Here is a 16,858-nt window from a genome sequence, read left to right as displayed (position 1 = left end):
AACTAAAACAATTAACACGGCGATCGTGACGTCGTCACATAAAATGCTGTTGTGGTAAAAAGTTTACCCGAGTCAGAAAGTACCGAAGTGTGGCGAATTCTCGCTCCCATAAGAAGTCACGCCGACCAGGCTAGGCCTAGGCTTGGAAATGTATTTTCGCCAATTTGGCGAACGAGGCAATAATTATTTTCGCCAAATGGAGACTCCAGTCGCCATTGGCGAATTGGCGAGCGGTTAGCGCGAGCGTAGCTTCACGTTTCATTTTAAAATCGTCGACATGTTAAAAATTGCAATAAAAATTTAAATGATCACCTATTGTTATTGTATCAAATCTTTAATGTTATTGTTTCTGTACACTATTTTGTGTAACAATTATCTCAAAAAGTTTAATGTCAATGATTACCAAAATTTCATAATATCTTTCAAATAATATAACTTAATCCTAATAAGCTTTTCAGCGTGATCACTCATCCGTGACGTCATTTATATGCCATTTTGTAAAATCACATTATCAATCATATCTCCATAATTCATTATCACATATTAATGAAATTCACTACACGTAAACTTTAGGTCAAGGGTAAAAATATTAACAAATAAAAACGCGCGCACACGTAGGGTCATGCGCGTGAAATCGCGCGTTAAAAATTTAAAAAGCTCAAAATTAAGTTTTGATCAATTTAGAGCATGAATTAGGCCATTTGCGTGTTTCAAAAAATTAATTAATTAAATTTTTCCAAGAATTTACCATCCTTAGGAGGTCTGTAAATACTTCCGATAGTGATAGGTTTAGTTTTTGGAAGGAGAATATCAACCAGCACAGCTTCGGTATCATCAGATACATCGTTTCTACAATTAAATGCAAAGTCCTCTTTCACATTATACCTTATTGTTCCTAATAATAAACGCCCCCCCCCCCTTCATTTTTTGTTCATTTTCTAATTAACACACCTTAGTGCCCAATCTATATAAACAGAGGATTCTCACATTTAGAATTGGTTTTCAGCCCACATTTTTCAGCGACTGTTATAACGATGTACGCTACAAACATGTAGGCCTACACCTAATTCACGCGTGTAGGACACTGTTTTTTTAAATTCGTGACAACATACATTGCTATTCTTTAAAACCCAGGAAAACAACGGGGATCAGACAATCGCATTTTTATTCACACAACACAAAATTGATACAAGGCGTCTGGTTCATGAAGACCTCTCAAGTTGTTTTCAACTTTTCATCAAGTTGAGGGCGGATGTCAATGAATTACATTTAAAATGGAGCTACAACAAGCTAAACGAAGACAATCTTATTCAGTCGGTTTAAACTGAAGGTAGTGAAGTTAGCGGAAGAGAGGAAAACATGCGGCCAATGTTGATCGAAAATGGGTTAGAGAGTGGACTCAAAATAAAGAAAAACTCGAAAGGGTACCTAAAGGAAAACAAAAGTGTAGGCCTAGGCCACTTATATAGGCTCTAGGCCTAGGCCCTTCTAGGCCTATTATGATTTTTACATTTCACCCATAACAAACGCCCCCCTTTTTAAAAAATGCAACGCCCCGGGGGCGTTTATTAGGAGCAATACGGTAAGCATACTCCTCCACCATGTCTATTTCTGTCCTTTCGCTGTATGGTGTATCCATTTTATTGTGCTCTCTATTTTGTGTCACGTCTAAGTATATACAGTTATACACTATATACTGTATACGTACTACATACAGAATAGGTAAAAATAAATACCCAAAGACATCATCATCATCACAATTTTAGAAATTCATGCGAAAGATAATTGATTGACCTAGACAATATAAAAAAATGTAGGAAAATGGAATACGGATAAGTGGAGATGCGCTCTATTAAAAGTGATGAGCTATGACGAAAGAGACAAAAATCCTCTATTTTATATTCGAGTAGCCATACGATGACGTCACAATGTACGGTTAGTCATATTGATGCATGATTCGATATCTACAACTCATCAACTTCCAGAATACGCAATTTAAAAAAAGTTCGCCATGTAGTTTAGAATCTATGAATGTTCAAAAAAGGCATAATTTTCAAAAATTTTTGAACTTGGCCCAGATTCTTTAAGTAAGTAAGTCACTTTTCTTGCAAAATTCTTTACTATTTTCTTAAATCTTCCTGTTTACTCCCTGAGTGGAAAGAGGCTATAGTTCACCCTGTTCACAAATCCCTTGATAAATCAAATTTTTTTAATTATCGGTCTGTGTCTGTTACTTCTTTTTTGTAAGCTCCTTGAAAGTATCTTATGTGATCACTTAAACCTTAAACTTTCAGTTTGGTTTTCGTTCTAAACGCTCTACATCTGATTCTCTTAACGTCATTCTTCATCTTTTGTTTAAATTTAGTGACGAAAAGCTATGTTCTCGCTTTTTTTCCCTTGACCTTCGCTGTGCCTTTGACTCTGTTCCACATGATTTGCTTTTATTTAAGTTAGGTCATTATTTTCGAATTAACCCCAGTATAAAGATAAAACAAACAAACAAATAAAACAAACAAGTAAATTGCCGATCAATAGTGGTGTTATTTAAGGTAGTAAGCTTGGCCCTACCCTATTTTTATGTTTTATTAATGACATTGTTAGCAGCTTTTCTTGTCATTTCTCTCTGTATGCTGATGATCTCATTATATTAAGTTCTTTTAAAGACCCTTCTTTTGATCAATTGCCCATTTTAGCATCTTATTTACAATCCTGGTCCCTCAACAATGGTTTAACCTTCGCTCCTAATAAATGTAAAATTTTAAATTTTGACTTCCGTAGAATATACCTACTTTGTTCCCCCACTTTACATCTTCACTTCCCCCCTGTTTGTACTATGTCTATGGTCCTTCGCCATAATCGACACTCTTCTCATCCTCCCTTTAAAGGACAAACTACTCATTTTCTTCACTCTACTCTACCTCACTCACTCTCACTCGCTCAATCTTGTCATCTTAACGTGTCTTCCTCTTCTGTGCTTGACATTAAAACTGCCCTTAAGATGTAACCTATAATTTATTTCACTTATTTTAATTATTATAATAACAATAACAATAATCATAATAACAATAATTACAATAATTAAAAAAATAATAACTACTACAGTAGTAATGACTATAATTTGTTTGTGTTTAAATTTTTAATGTAAATATGTATTTGTTTGTAGGATGTAGTATGTTTAAGCGGATATTAGCCCTTGATGGCATTTGCAGCAATAAAGAAATTGAATTGAATTGAAAAATGCGAGCAAATTATCTAATTCCACGTGCTTGTATGACGTAATTTTAAGTCGAAATTGTTTAAAAGTTGGTTAAATACTAGAAGGCTTGAAAAACATAAATCATGCGAAAAAGTATGTTTTTAACGCTACGTGCGCATGTGAGCGTAAAAAAATATGCGTGTGTGCGAATTTTTGATATGCTCAAAATGACATGAAACGCGTAGAAAGTTGATTAGAAATTGATTTTTCGCATATTCAAACATTACCCCATTTACTACACTGTACTCTTCCACTGTTAATTGAACCATGTGATTGATCTCATAGTTCAGTCAGTAAACACATGGTCTGCAGCCGTGGTGCCGCAACAACGTTGTGCAGAAAGAAAAATAAAATCATACGTTAAGAAATTACATTTATTTTCAATTAATTACCGTAGCATAGCCTATGTACTGTATGTAATCGTCACCGATATAATTATTATGTATATCTAATGAACAGTATAAATAAACAAAATAAATAAACTGCATCAAAACGATCGTTTTTGTATCAACAGAAACAATTTTGTCATATTCGCAGTGCGAGAGCTGATGAGAAAACCATGTGCTTGCTGCGTGACGTCACATCGCCCAAAGTTTCGTAAATCTAGGGTTGATGACCACCAACATAACAAAGATCGTAGATGCGCGTCTATGCGAGAGAAGTGAGCGAGCGATAGTCTAGCTATCATCTCGGTGTTGTTGACTCGGAATTTGAAGATATGAATTTTACCATGATTTTAAAGCTGTTCATGTGAATTTTAAACGTATATTTTACTGTATACTTTGTATTATTTGTTGAAGATAAACAAAGTCGGTAATCTAAAGATAAAAAGGGCTCATATATTATGTACGTATGATTGATTTCTATTGTTGTGGTAAAACGTTCATGGTTCGCTGGTCGAGGTCAGCGCTCGATCGCTCGATCCCTCGATAAACACTCCAGAAACGCTCCACAAACACTCTAGAAAAACAGCAGAAAAACACGAGCGGGAATGTAGAAAGTCCTCTGACCAGTACTGTAGTGGAGTTAGTATATGGTGTACCCTGTATGAATTGTAATCTAATATACATAGGAGAAACTGGTAGTTAACATCACATGAAAGGGATAATCAAGGTCAAGCAGAATGTTACAATCAAACATCACACATAAATCTGCAAGACCATGCTACAAAGGAAAACCATACACCTAATTAGAAGGCAAAAGTGTTAAAGAAAGAGGGAAACATCAACAAAAGAGGATGGCAAAAAGCAATTATAATTAGAAAAACTGAAAATAACATGAACAGAGATCAAGGAGGAAAGTGGCTACCACACATATGCAATGATTTGTTAGAAGTGAGATGGCCGATCGGGCGGACCTCTCAGGGACTCGCCCATTTTTGTTAATATATTGTATATTTTTAGACTAGACCACAACGTAATTACAAAACTATCAAAAAAGATACGAAACCTCACACACAAACAATTGCAAAATATAAAAAACCATGAAATACAAAAAAATGTAAATTAACAAAAACACACACACACAAATTTCCACTAAATATCAGCAAAAAATACAACTAAAATGTTTGTGTCCGAGCGCATCATCTAATTTCGACTAGGGTCTACTTTTTGTGTTGATGCCTCATGATTGAAAAAATAACACTGGCTTATGAGTTGTAGTGGCTTATGAGTTGTAGTTCATCTTTTTGATTATTTTATTAATTCCTTTATTATTCACGATATCAACGATAATGCTGTCAGAAGAGGAGACCGGCAAATGTTATTAATTTGTCTTTCTACATTTATGTTTTAGATCATTGGATGGCCATGTAAATGTTGTTACTGCTTGTTCTTTTACACCAGACTCTGACTTTGTTGTGTCAGGCTCAGCTAATGGAGATCTACGTATTTGGAATACATGTAGTAAGAATTCAACATGTCTGTTCTATGATCCAAATTGTCATGACTTTACCTTAGGATGTATTGCTATTTCACCCACATTTGCTTCAACAAGTAAGTAATATGATCATATAAGTATTAACAGCAATTTCTTCTAAGAAAAAAAATCTCTGTAGACAGAATTATTTCAAAGATAATTTTTTTCTTCAAGATTTAAGATTTCTTTTTAAACTACAGAATTTCTAGTAAAAAGTAACAATTTTCTTTTTGTTATTCTGTCAAGAAAACTGTAAATTGACAGCCTAAAAAATTCATAGAAGAATGGAATATTATTTCCACAAACAGATTTCTCGCACCGATGGATATTCTTTTTGAAATAATTAGAGCATAAAGGAGAACTTGACATTAATACCATAATGATTGATTTGGAGGAGTGAGAACATTTCCTACATAAATTATTTCCTCATTTATTCATCCTTTATTCATAAATTATTATAAAATGTAATGTAATGATATACATTTATAATTAAGAAATCAACCTTTGTATTAGAATTCAACTAAGTTTACGAACTTGGCCCAGAAAGACCAGTGGAGAAATTAACCATTTAGTTCATAATTAAATCATAAAAGTAAACAGTCTATTTGACCTCTCTAACCGTTCCCATCGTAAAACAATTAGATATTGACAGTTTTAAGCATAGATTCGACAGGGCCAATTCATCATTGTAACCTCCCCAGATAAGATCAATCACTCCCACTTAAACACCCCTGGATCAACTTAGGACCAATCAGTAACCTCTGAGACAACGTAATGACATTTGCTAATGAACCGAAGCCAATATACCCCCAAGGTTCAGAAGAACACACCTCACAGCCATTTCACAGAACACACACCTCACAGCCACTTCTCCAGAAGAACATCTACACTCGCATCTCACCGACAGCATCACTGTATCCTCTGTTCCTTAGCAGGGATAGCCGGCCTGCGAGGCCAAAATTTTCCCCAACGATTTTAAGAAAAAACTGCAGTTTAATTTCGAACACGATCACACAAAACGTAACGCGCACACACACCACAAGCACCACCACCAGAGATCGCCTTTCAGTTTAGCTCCTCCTTTTTTCTGATACTCTATTGTTTATGTATATCGCGTGGAAATTAATTGGATTAATGCCACTCGTTCGTTCGTTAAACCAATTACCGCGGTGGTTAGAGGGTGTAAAGTCTGTGATCGTTTTTTAATCAGGATAAACGATCAAAACAGACTCGAATACGATAGTTTATGATTGTTAGTACTCTAAACATGTACTAACGTGTTCGTCGTTTTTTCCAAAGGGTTGTAAACAAAGCATGCGATGATGAGCTATATTGCGATGACGACTCCCGGTAAATAGCAAATACAATAACCGGTATCACTGCACGTCGAGCTGCGTATAATGTCATAAGTCACCATTGTTATATAATAATAATAAAGACATATCTATTTTATTCAATTCAATTTAATTAAAAACATCTCATCACATCACATCACATATCTAAATATAACATCTCCCGGCCAGAGGCCAAATTGCTAGTTACAAATTACATTAGTACATAAAAAGAAAAATGAACTAAATTTAATTCGTCACTATGACGAATTATAGGTATATGCATTGATTTAAATAAAGATAATTGATTTTTAAAAGATATATTGACTGATTGATTTTTTCAGAGTCTTTAATTATTTATAGTATATGATAGGATATTGCTAATGCAAATACCGTATATTTCGGTGTATAAGGAGGTATATTCAGAGCGTCATTTCGACGATTGAGCATTCTCTAATTCTATGGAGCGCCATTTATGCCTTTATTTACATCCGAAATAGAAATAGTACTATGGTAACTGGTTCAGTGGACCAAATTTAGCACCAGTGGAGCACAGTGATATAAAATAGAACTAGATTTGAACTCGTCACTACGGACGAGTTAGGTTATCCGCAGCGCAAACGCCACCTGCACGTCATACGTTAGAATATTGCGCGCAGAAAAACGATTATGCCATTGAAAAAATGTTAGTGCGCTCTCTATTTTGCGTCACGTCAAAGTATATACGGTATACACTATATTCTGTATACGTACTACATACAGTGCAGAATAGGTGAAAATAAGGGACCCAAGTTATTGACGCTTTTGGACATGATGACGTCATCACAATTTTTAAAATGGTGAATCATTCGAAAGATAATTGATTGGCCTAGACAATATAACAAAATGGGGGGGGGGAAATGGAATACGGATAAGTGGAGATGCGCTCTATTAAATGTGATGAGCTATGCGAAAGAGACAAAAATCCTATATTTTATATTCGAGTGGTCATACGATGACGTCACAATGGCCAGTTAGCCATATCGATGCATGATTTAATATCTACAACTCATCTACTTCCAGAATCTGAAATTTTAAAAATGTTCACCACAGAGTTTAGAATCTATGACTTTTTAAAGAAAGGCATAATTTTCACGAATTTTTGAACTTTTTCATAAAAAACGAGCGCAAATTTTTCAATTCAACGTGCTCGTATGACGTGATTTTAAGTCCAAATTGTTTGAAAGTTGGTAAGTCTATATCGTGCCTAGCTTACCTGTATAAACCGACAATAGCCCGTGCTCTCCAGAGGGAGGGCTTAGATACGAAAGTGAAAAGTTCCTGGAACACCCCTGTATTATAATGGACCCGTCCGCAACCACGCCCTCATGTGGGGAACGTACCAACGTACCACCATCATCATTTTCTTTCGTAACGTGAGAACGTTACGACGTGTGAGAAAAGATACGCTGAGTGTTAGCCTTGTGTACGTTGTACATGCTATACTAGCCTACTTACGAACACCTTATAAAGACGCCGGTTGCGGTACAGCTTTTGATAGTTTGATACTGTATATCGTTTTTTGCTTTGGATCCGTTTCAAATCGGGGTCTTCCTTATTTCGGGTAGAAATAAGAAAGATTAAAACAAGGAAAATACCAGTTTTCATTGGATTTTAGGCCGTTCAACGGCCACGCTACTAAACACAAAGGAAAGGAATTTTGCTTTGTCACCTGGACTGAGGCGTGGACGCACTGTTGCGTGAGGCAACAACAAAGGTTGTATTGTTCCTTATCTTGCTAGGTTGCGTGCTGTGTCCGCCGATATGCCTAAGTCTGAATGTGTGCAATGCAGGGGCCAGCGTGCGACGGTCAAGTGGGACCGCCACTTGCTGTGCATTCACTGCCGCACCTGTAGCCAGGAGTCGCCGTGCGACATTTGTGTACATTGGACGGCTTCGCGGTTCCGGACGTTGCCTCGTCCGTCGGGGCGTGCGCGGGTGGTAGACCCCGCACCCGCGGAGGTTCAGGTGGAGCCCCCGGCCCCGCTAGTAGAAGAGATCGAAGTGCCGGAAGTTTTGCCGGACGCGCCTGCAACGGCCGCTGCGCCTCCACCGCAGAGTGGTACGCAGGACGAGGGTTTGTCCCCAGCTGTACTGGAGGCCATCGCAGCAGCGGTGCGAGCTCTACCGAGGGAGGCTGTGCCTTCGGCATCCTCGCTTAATTACCCCCCTGTGCCGGTACTGCCTCTGCAGTACTTTCAAGGTCAAGGGACGCACCCATCGCCGGATGCCGGTAAGTACGACAGTGACAGGACCATGACCTCGCTGCCTAGTGAGGAGCGCTCCGAGGTTGCACAGGGTGGAGACGGTTTGCAGGCTCTTGTCAATCGTGTGGTTCCTGCTGTACTTTCGTACATTGGAGTGGAGTACGCTTTTGACGCGCCGACGCCCGCGCCGGCTTCGAAGAAGTACTCTACCTTTGGAGTGCGTGCTCCATTGAAGCGGGTCACAACCTGTCCAGTTGCGCCGCTGGATCCCGAACTGGTCGCTAGGGTTGAGGCTATAGCGAAGGAGCCTAAGACCCGTAGAGCTGCACCTCAAGATCTAGCAGCAGCCTTCCCGCTTCCACAGGACCAGTTTCTACGCTATATATCGGCACCACCGATCCCGGATGCAGCGAAAGAACGTGCGCGCGAGGATCAAGGTCTCGACGCCAATGGCAGATTTCTGTCTCCTTCAGCCGCTAAAACTGAGGAGGCGCTAATCGCGGTCGACCGTGGCGCACGCGAGACGTTACGAACGGTCTCGATGTCGGGCTACCTTTTGTCATTCCTCGCGGATCCGGACCATCCATAGCACCTTGACGCGGACGTGATCTGCTTGCTTCAGCAGATTACGGGCCTGGTCGCGGACCAACAAGCGACTATTGCAATGACCTCGGCCGCCGCGCGGAGGGTCAATTGCCTCCAGGCCACGGACATCGCGCCCGCGCACTACCGCCGCTTCACAACTAGCGAGTCGTTCGCTGCTGTGGATCTCTTCTACGGTAATTTCGCCGAGAAGGAAGATAAGTGGGCTCGTGAGCGAGAGGCACGTCGCGAGACAAGATCGCGTTTTCCGAAACGCCAGGCGAGCCGTTCGCACTCGCGTCCAAAGCCTCCAGCCCCACTGCCGGTGGTGCCATCGCGTACTGTCTCACAACCGCCGCCGTCGGTCCATAATCAGTCTGAGGTTGGGCAGACTCCTGGGCCGTCGCGACCCCGTAATTCCCGCCCCGCGCGTGGCGGTAAGCCGGGTAGGGGAGCACGTCGGGACCGCGGTTCGCGACGGGGTGACCGCAGGTACCGGTGACGTGCAGGCGAGGTCCGTGCCGTCGGGGGCCGGACCAGTGGGAGGTCGTCTCTTACGGTTCGTCCGAGAGTGGGAGAAGCTGATGGTAGACAGCTGGATTCTCTCCACACTAAGCTACGGCTACCGCATAGAATTCACGAGCCCGCCAGTGTGTGGAGGTCCTCGTCCGACCACAATCCCCAAAGATCCAATAAAGCAACGAGCGCTTATGGACGGGATTGCCGCGCTGCTCCAAAAAGGAGCCGTAGTAAGGGTCGAAGAACATCATGCGGGCTCGGGCCACGAATCAACCGTATTCTTAACCGAGAAGTCCTCGGGGGACTGGCGACCATTTTTAAATCTAAAACGTCTGAACAAACGATTTATTCGGCCCCGCATGTTTCGGATGGAGACAGTCTCATCGATCCTGTTAGGGCTAAGACGAGGAGACTGGGCCGCATCGATAGATTTAAAAGATGCGTACTTTCACGTACCAATCGCAAAAGAAGACCAACGTTGGTTGCGGTTTCGAATCAACAATTGTCTTTACCAGTTCGTCGCGATGCCGTTCGGTCTATCAACGGCCCCGCGCGTGTTCATGCGCATAGTTCGGGCGCTCGGTGCGTTCTTTCACAAGCACGGCATTCGCATATCCATGTATCTAGACGACTGGTTAATCGTGGCTCAGTCCAAGGACCGGCTGGTGAGCAGTCTCAATTTCGTCCTTCTCGTAACGGAACGCGTAGGGTTCATTGTGAACCGGGAGAAGTCGTGCCTGGTGCCGACTCGGCATCCCATTTATCTCGGAGCGCAAATAGATCTCGTGTCGGGCAGAGTGTGCCCCTCACAGAAACGAGTAACCAAAGCCCTTGCTGCTATACAAGGCCTGATTACCGCTTCCGCTCCGACAGCATACGACTGGCTGAGAACGCTAGGTTTCCTAGCCAGCTTTGTAGATCTAGTTCCGTTTTGTCGGCTACGGATGCGGGCGCTGCAACTTCATCTGTTAGCCTTCTACCGGCCAGGTTCAGACTCATTAGACAAAGTGGTCCCGATGTCGGCGTTCATTGTAACGCACCTCCAATGGTGGCTAACGGACGGCCGATTGTTAGTGGGCAGATCAATTCAGAGATCAATTCCGGACACCCGAATAGAAACGGACGCGTCCGAAGCGGGTTGGGGCTGTTGCTCCAACCAAAGTCACGTCTCCGGCGTTTGGAGTGCCGAGGAGGCGTTAGCCCACATCAATCTCTTAGAACTTTGGGCAGTAGACCGAACGTTGAAAGCGCTACTTCCAAACATAGAAAATTCACACGTCCATGTCTGCTCGGACAACACAACCGTGGTCGCGTACGTCAACCGACAAGGAGGCACGAAGTCTCCGACTCTTTGCTACCACACATGGACGCTCATACACTGGTGCATCGCGCACAGAATAACGCTGACTGCATCGCATATTCCGGGCAGCCACAACGTAGTCGCGGACACGCTGTCCCGACTCGCTTTACGCCCGACCGAATGCCGTCTGTTGCCGAGCATAGCCACCCAAATATTCGACCACTTCGGACAGCCGCACATAGATCTGTTTGCGACGTCAGAGAACACGCAGCTCTCGACGTTCTGCAGTTGATTCCGGGATGCACGTGCGTGGGCGGTGGATGCCCTGTCCATGTCATGGGACGGTTTATGGGCGTACGCGTTCCCGCCAATATCGATCATACCAATAGTTCTGACTCACATTCAGCGCTTCCGATGCCGAGTTCTGTTGATCGCACCGTTAATGCCTCGACAAGCGTGGTATCCGCTTCTTGCCAGTCTTCTTTACGATCACCCGCTGCGTCTTTCGGTCTGCGCGGATCTACAGACGCAAAATCGTGCGAGGTTCTCGACGATCAATCTACAATCCCTGAACCTGACTGTTTGGCCATTGTCAGGGATCAGCTCAGAGACTCGGGCATTCCGGACAGCCCAGCCGCCCTGGCGGCCAAATCTAGAAGAGAGTCGACTCTCACTGTCTACAACAGCCGTCTACGACACTTCTTTCGCTGGTGCAGACAAGATAACATAGACCCTAAGGCGATATCCTTGGGTCAGATCTGCGCGTTTCTGCATTACCTGTACGAGTCAGGCTTGCAAGTGCGCACGGTGTCAGGCTACCGGTCCGCGATTGCGGCCATTACGCCGCCATTCAAGGATGGCTCGACGGCTTCAACTTCCGCAGTAATCACGCAGTTGTTACGCGGTATGTTCAGAGAGCGACCTCCGTCTAAGGTCTTAGTTCCACGTTGGGACGTTAACGTCGTTCTATCCGCACTCACTCGCCCGCCATTTGAGCCAATGAGCAAGGCTTCATTATACAATCTTTCGCTTAAGACAGCGTTTCTGGTGGCGTTGTCCTCATGTAAACGCCGAGGCGAGCTACATGCGCTCATGCTAGAGCCAGGCCATAAGATTCGAGCGTGGCGGAGTTCGGTTAATATTCAGGAAGGACTTTCTGGCCAAGTCCCAGACGTTAAATTTTTCGCCGCTGGCTGTGTTCGTTCCATCAATGTCCGCATTCTCGGGGGTAGTAGAAGACAAATTCTGGTGCCCGGTAAGAGCACTCAAATTCTACATCCACCGTACAGAGACGTTGCGAGAGGGTATATCTCACTTATTCGTCACATCGGTGCCCCCGTATCGGCCGGCCGCAAAATCCACGATTGCTAACTGGGTCGTGGCAGCGATTCGGGCCGCTTAAGAGTCATCCAGCACTTTGCCGCCGGCACATATGCATGAGGTGCGGGGTGTTGCTACATTCTGGGCGTTGTATGCTGGCGTTGCTGTATCAGACATTATGACAGCGGCATGGTGGCGGACACAGTCTACATTTACTGCGCATTATTTAAGGGACATTTCTGCAACCATGGCGCCAGTAGCAGCAGCAGTGCTAAAGCCTAGGTTATAGGTATGTACACTTCACTTGCTCTGCTTTTTGTTAACTTACTCCCACCGCCGACTAGTTCTAGTCCGGTGCTAATCTGGCTATTGTCGGTTTATACAGGTAAGTTAGGCACGATATAGACTACACAAACCAGTAGTGGTGTTAGTAGTCTATGAGTGCTAGCTTACCTGTATAAACTCCCTCCCGCCGTCCCCGCAGTCAAGTACGCGGAAAATGATGACGGTGGTACGTTGGTACGTTCCCACATGAGGGCGTGGTTGCGGACGGGTCCATTATAATACAGGGGTGTTCCAGGAACTTTTCACTTTCGTATCTAAGCCCTCCCTCTGGAGAGCACGGGCTATTGTCGGTTTATACAGGTAAGCTAGCACTCATAGACTACTAAACACCACTACTGGTTTGTGTAATTTACTAGAAAAGGCTGGAAAAACAAAAATCAAACAAAAAAAAGATGTTTTTGCACTACGTGCGCACGCGCGCGTAAAAAAATTGCGCACGGCTGGGAATTTTTGAAATGCTCAAAATGACATGAAACGCGTAGAAAATTGATTAGAAGTTGATTTTTCGCATTTTGAAATTTTAAACGCGCGTGCGCGCGTAACTTTCTGGGCAACCTGCCATTTTAATCCATAGAAAGTTTGCGCTTCATATGACTTAAAATTTCACCAAGTTTCAATACAAAATGACTTTTTGTTTTTTATCTATGATCAATCATTGAAATTCATAAAATCGCACGTAACTTACGCTGCGCGACTCAAAATTCATAAAAAAAAGTTTCTTGCACATCTACAGCTGCAGGGCAATCTTTTGACAAAGTTATACAATCATATGTTGGCCAGAATTAGAGATACGCTGCGAACAAAATTCGTGGAAAGAAAGAAGAACTAGACATGAAACTCCGCACGACAAACGCCTTGTGCACGCCATACGTTGGAATATTGCACACGGAAAAAGATTATGGCATTATGACCTGAACTGAAGACTATGATATGTTGTTAGTGCTGAATTCTATTATTTTGATTCATAGTATACACAGTGTAATCTGTATACATATCACATACAGTGTAGAATAGGTGAAATTACGGGACCCGCTATTTATTGTAATTTTTAACATGTTGAGGGTTTCAAAATGAAATGCAAAAGTAGAAATTTCAGAATGAAATTATCTCAGCAACAACATATTAACGTGTAGAAGAAATTTGAATACGTGAAATATTGATGCGCGCTCTTTTAAATGTAATGAAATATAACGCAAAAGATGAAAATACGACTTTTTTATTTAACTGGCCATATGATGACGTCACAACATTCAATTGGCACAATTTTCACATGATTTTGTATCTACAATACAATAGCTTCCTGAAAACGTTTTAATCGTGATTATCACATTTTATTCTTACGAGGTATAACAGATTAAAATTTACTGTAAAGATGAAATTAATGACCAACGTAATTTAAATTTTTAGGCATGATGACGTTAAAAAAATTAAAAAATTTTTAATTCATGCAAAAGATAGTTGATTGACCTAGAATATATTAAAATCGGGGTGAAAATGGACAACGAATAAGTGGAGATGCGCTCTATTAAATGTGATGAGCTATGACGAAAGAGACAAAAATCCTATATTTTATATTCGCGTGGCCATACGATGACGTCACAATGTCCGGTTAGCCATATTAATGTATGATCAAATATCTACAACTCATCAACTTCCAGAATATGTAATTAAAAAACAGTTCTCCATGTAGTTTAGAATCTATGAATGTTTAAAAATAGGCATAATTTTGACGAATTTTTGAACTTTTTCACCAAAAACGCGTGCAAATTATCTAATTCGACGTGCTCATATGACGTAATTTTAAGTCGAAATTGTTTAAAATTTGGTAAAATTACTAGAAAAGGCTGAAAAAACATAAATCACGCGGAAAAAATATGTTTTTTATCTATGTGTGCACCGCGTGCGTAAACATTTTCGCGCGCGTGGGAATTTTTGAGATGCTCAAAATGACATGAAACGCATAGAAAGTTGATTAGAAGTTGATTTTTCGCTCTCTAAAATTTTAAACGCGCACGCGCGTAACTTTTTGTGAAACATGCTATTTTTAATCCATAGAAAGTTTGCGCTTGATATGACTTAAATTTTCACACAGTGTCAAAACAAAATTATGTTTGGTTTTTAGTCTATGATCAATCATTGAAATTCATAAAATCGCGCATAAGTCACGTTGCGCAACTCTGACGTCATTCAAAAATAGGAGGTGCACAAGTTCACGTAAATGTCGATATGTTGACAAAGTTACGATATATTCTGTTTACACGTTTTAGAGAAACGCGACGCACAAAAATGACAGAAGGAAAGAAGCATAATACAGAAAAGAAAAAAAAATATGATGAAACAGGACGATTACAAGGAGTTATCCGCTACTAAGCGGATAACTAATAAAGAAAAAAAAAACAAAAAAAAAAGATCCTGACAATAACAAGGGGTTATCCGCCAAGTGCGGATAACCAAATATGTCACTAATTTTAATATCTTTTCGTATGTTAATACACTGTGCTCAAGTGGACCCAATTTGGGCCCAGTGGAGCACAAGTCACTAAATTTTAATATCTTTTCGTATAAAACACTGCGCTCAAGTGGACACAATTTGGTACGAGGGGAGCAGTGATATAAAATAGAAATAAAGTCACTCAAGTTTCAATCTTTTCGCTCAAGTGGACCCAATTTGGCGCCAGTGGATTTTTTTTTAAATGGAAATGAATATTATTTTTCTTTTATTTTGAAAGAGAGATATTTTGAGGATTGTAAATGTTTTTGATTTGGTTTTGATCAATTTTGAGCATGAATTAGGTCATTTGCGCGTTTCAAAAATTACTGCGCAAAAATGCGTTTTTGTGCGCACGATTCTTAAAATGCGTAAAAAATAAAATTTGATGTATAAATCACATTCTACTCACAATCCTTAGTACATTCAGCAATTTTGAGTCTATTCCGACTTAAAATAACGCTATACGAGCACGTTAAAAATGACAAAATGCGCACACTAATTGTACAATAGTGCTAAAAATGTTAAAAAATAAGGACTTTTTAAAATGAATATAACTCTTCAGAATGGCAGGTGACCCCCAATTTTTTTAACTTATTATGGAAGCCAATAAGTTGTAGATACAAATGTATATACACAATAGACGTACAAAATGGTATGACGTCATCAAATGGCCACTTGAATTTAAAAATTAGGAATTTTTATCTTTTTGTGTGGGTTATCACATTCAACAGAGCGCATCTCCGTTATTTGAGCCCGATTTTCGCACAACTTTTAGTATGTGCTTGCTCAATTAATTGAGTTCTAATGAGTTGTCATTTTTATTTTGATGACGTCATCACGCGTAAAAACTTGAATAACCTAGGTCGTGTAATTTCAGCTACACCATACATTTGAATATCTTATAGCTCTTCAGAATTAAAGGTGACCTTGAAGATTATAACTTATTATGAAAGCTGATGAAATGTAGATATGAATTCATATTAAAATTAAGCCTATCGGATGTTGTGATGTTATCATATGGCCAGTTGAAGTTAAAAAGTAGTTTTTAAATTTCTTTAGTCAAAGTTATACAAATTTCAAAGACCGCGCATTGCGCTTCTACGTGTCAAATTTTCTTCCAATCCTTATATTTATTAGCTCAATTCATTATCTTTCGAAATTGTCATCTTCAAGTTTATTTTGAAAATTCCATCATACCAAAAAATTAGAACACGATATGAGTCCCGTAATTTCACCTATGCTACACTGTATATAGATATACAGTATAATACTGTACATATTGTATTACACATAATAGGTAGAACTCAGCACTATAAGTGTATATGCATCATGTCATAGGATGGCGTACATCAACTTTTAACGATCGTATGTTAACGTACATGCATGTTTAAAAAATGTTAATTTTATTAAAATGATAAAAATGATCACCTATAAAGTGACGAATTAAATTCTAGTTTTTTCTTATTTCTTTCTCCTCCATTTTTGTGTCTCACGTATCTCAAAAACTTGTAAACATAACATTTCATAACTTTGTCAACATATGGGCATTTA

General features: G+C 40.6%; 1 protein-coding gene across 4 annotated transcripts in view; it reads left to right on the top strand.

The window, feature by feature from the left end:
• Positions 1-16,858, top strand: part of LOC140040729 (WD repeat, SAM and U-box domain-containing protein 1-like) — a 183,710-nt gene that overhangs the window by 47,153 nt on the left and 119,699 nt on the right. For all 4 annotated transcript variants that reach the window (XM_072086879.1, XM_072086881.1, XM_072086878.1 and 1 more), the window contains exon 3: positions 5,051-5,250. In XM_072086879.1, the coding sequence (XP_071942980.1) occupies positions 5,051-5,250 (200 nt within the window). The remainder of the gene's footprint in view (positions 1-5,050; positions 5,251-16,858) is intronic.

Source organism: Antedon mediterranea, chromosome 2 (genome assembly GCF_964355755.1).
Source record: "Antedon mediterranea chromosome 2, ecAntMedi1.1, whole genome shotgun sequence".
Lineage (NCBI taxonomy): Eukaryota > Metazoa > Echinodermata > Crinoidea > Comatulida > Antedonidae > Antedon > Antedon mediterranea.
This window is presented reverse-complemented; position numbering and strand designations above follow the sequence as displayed.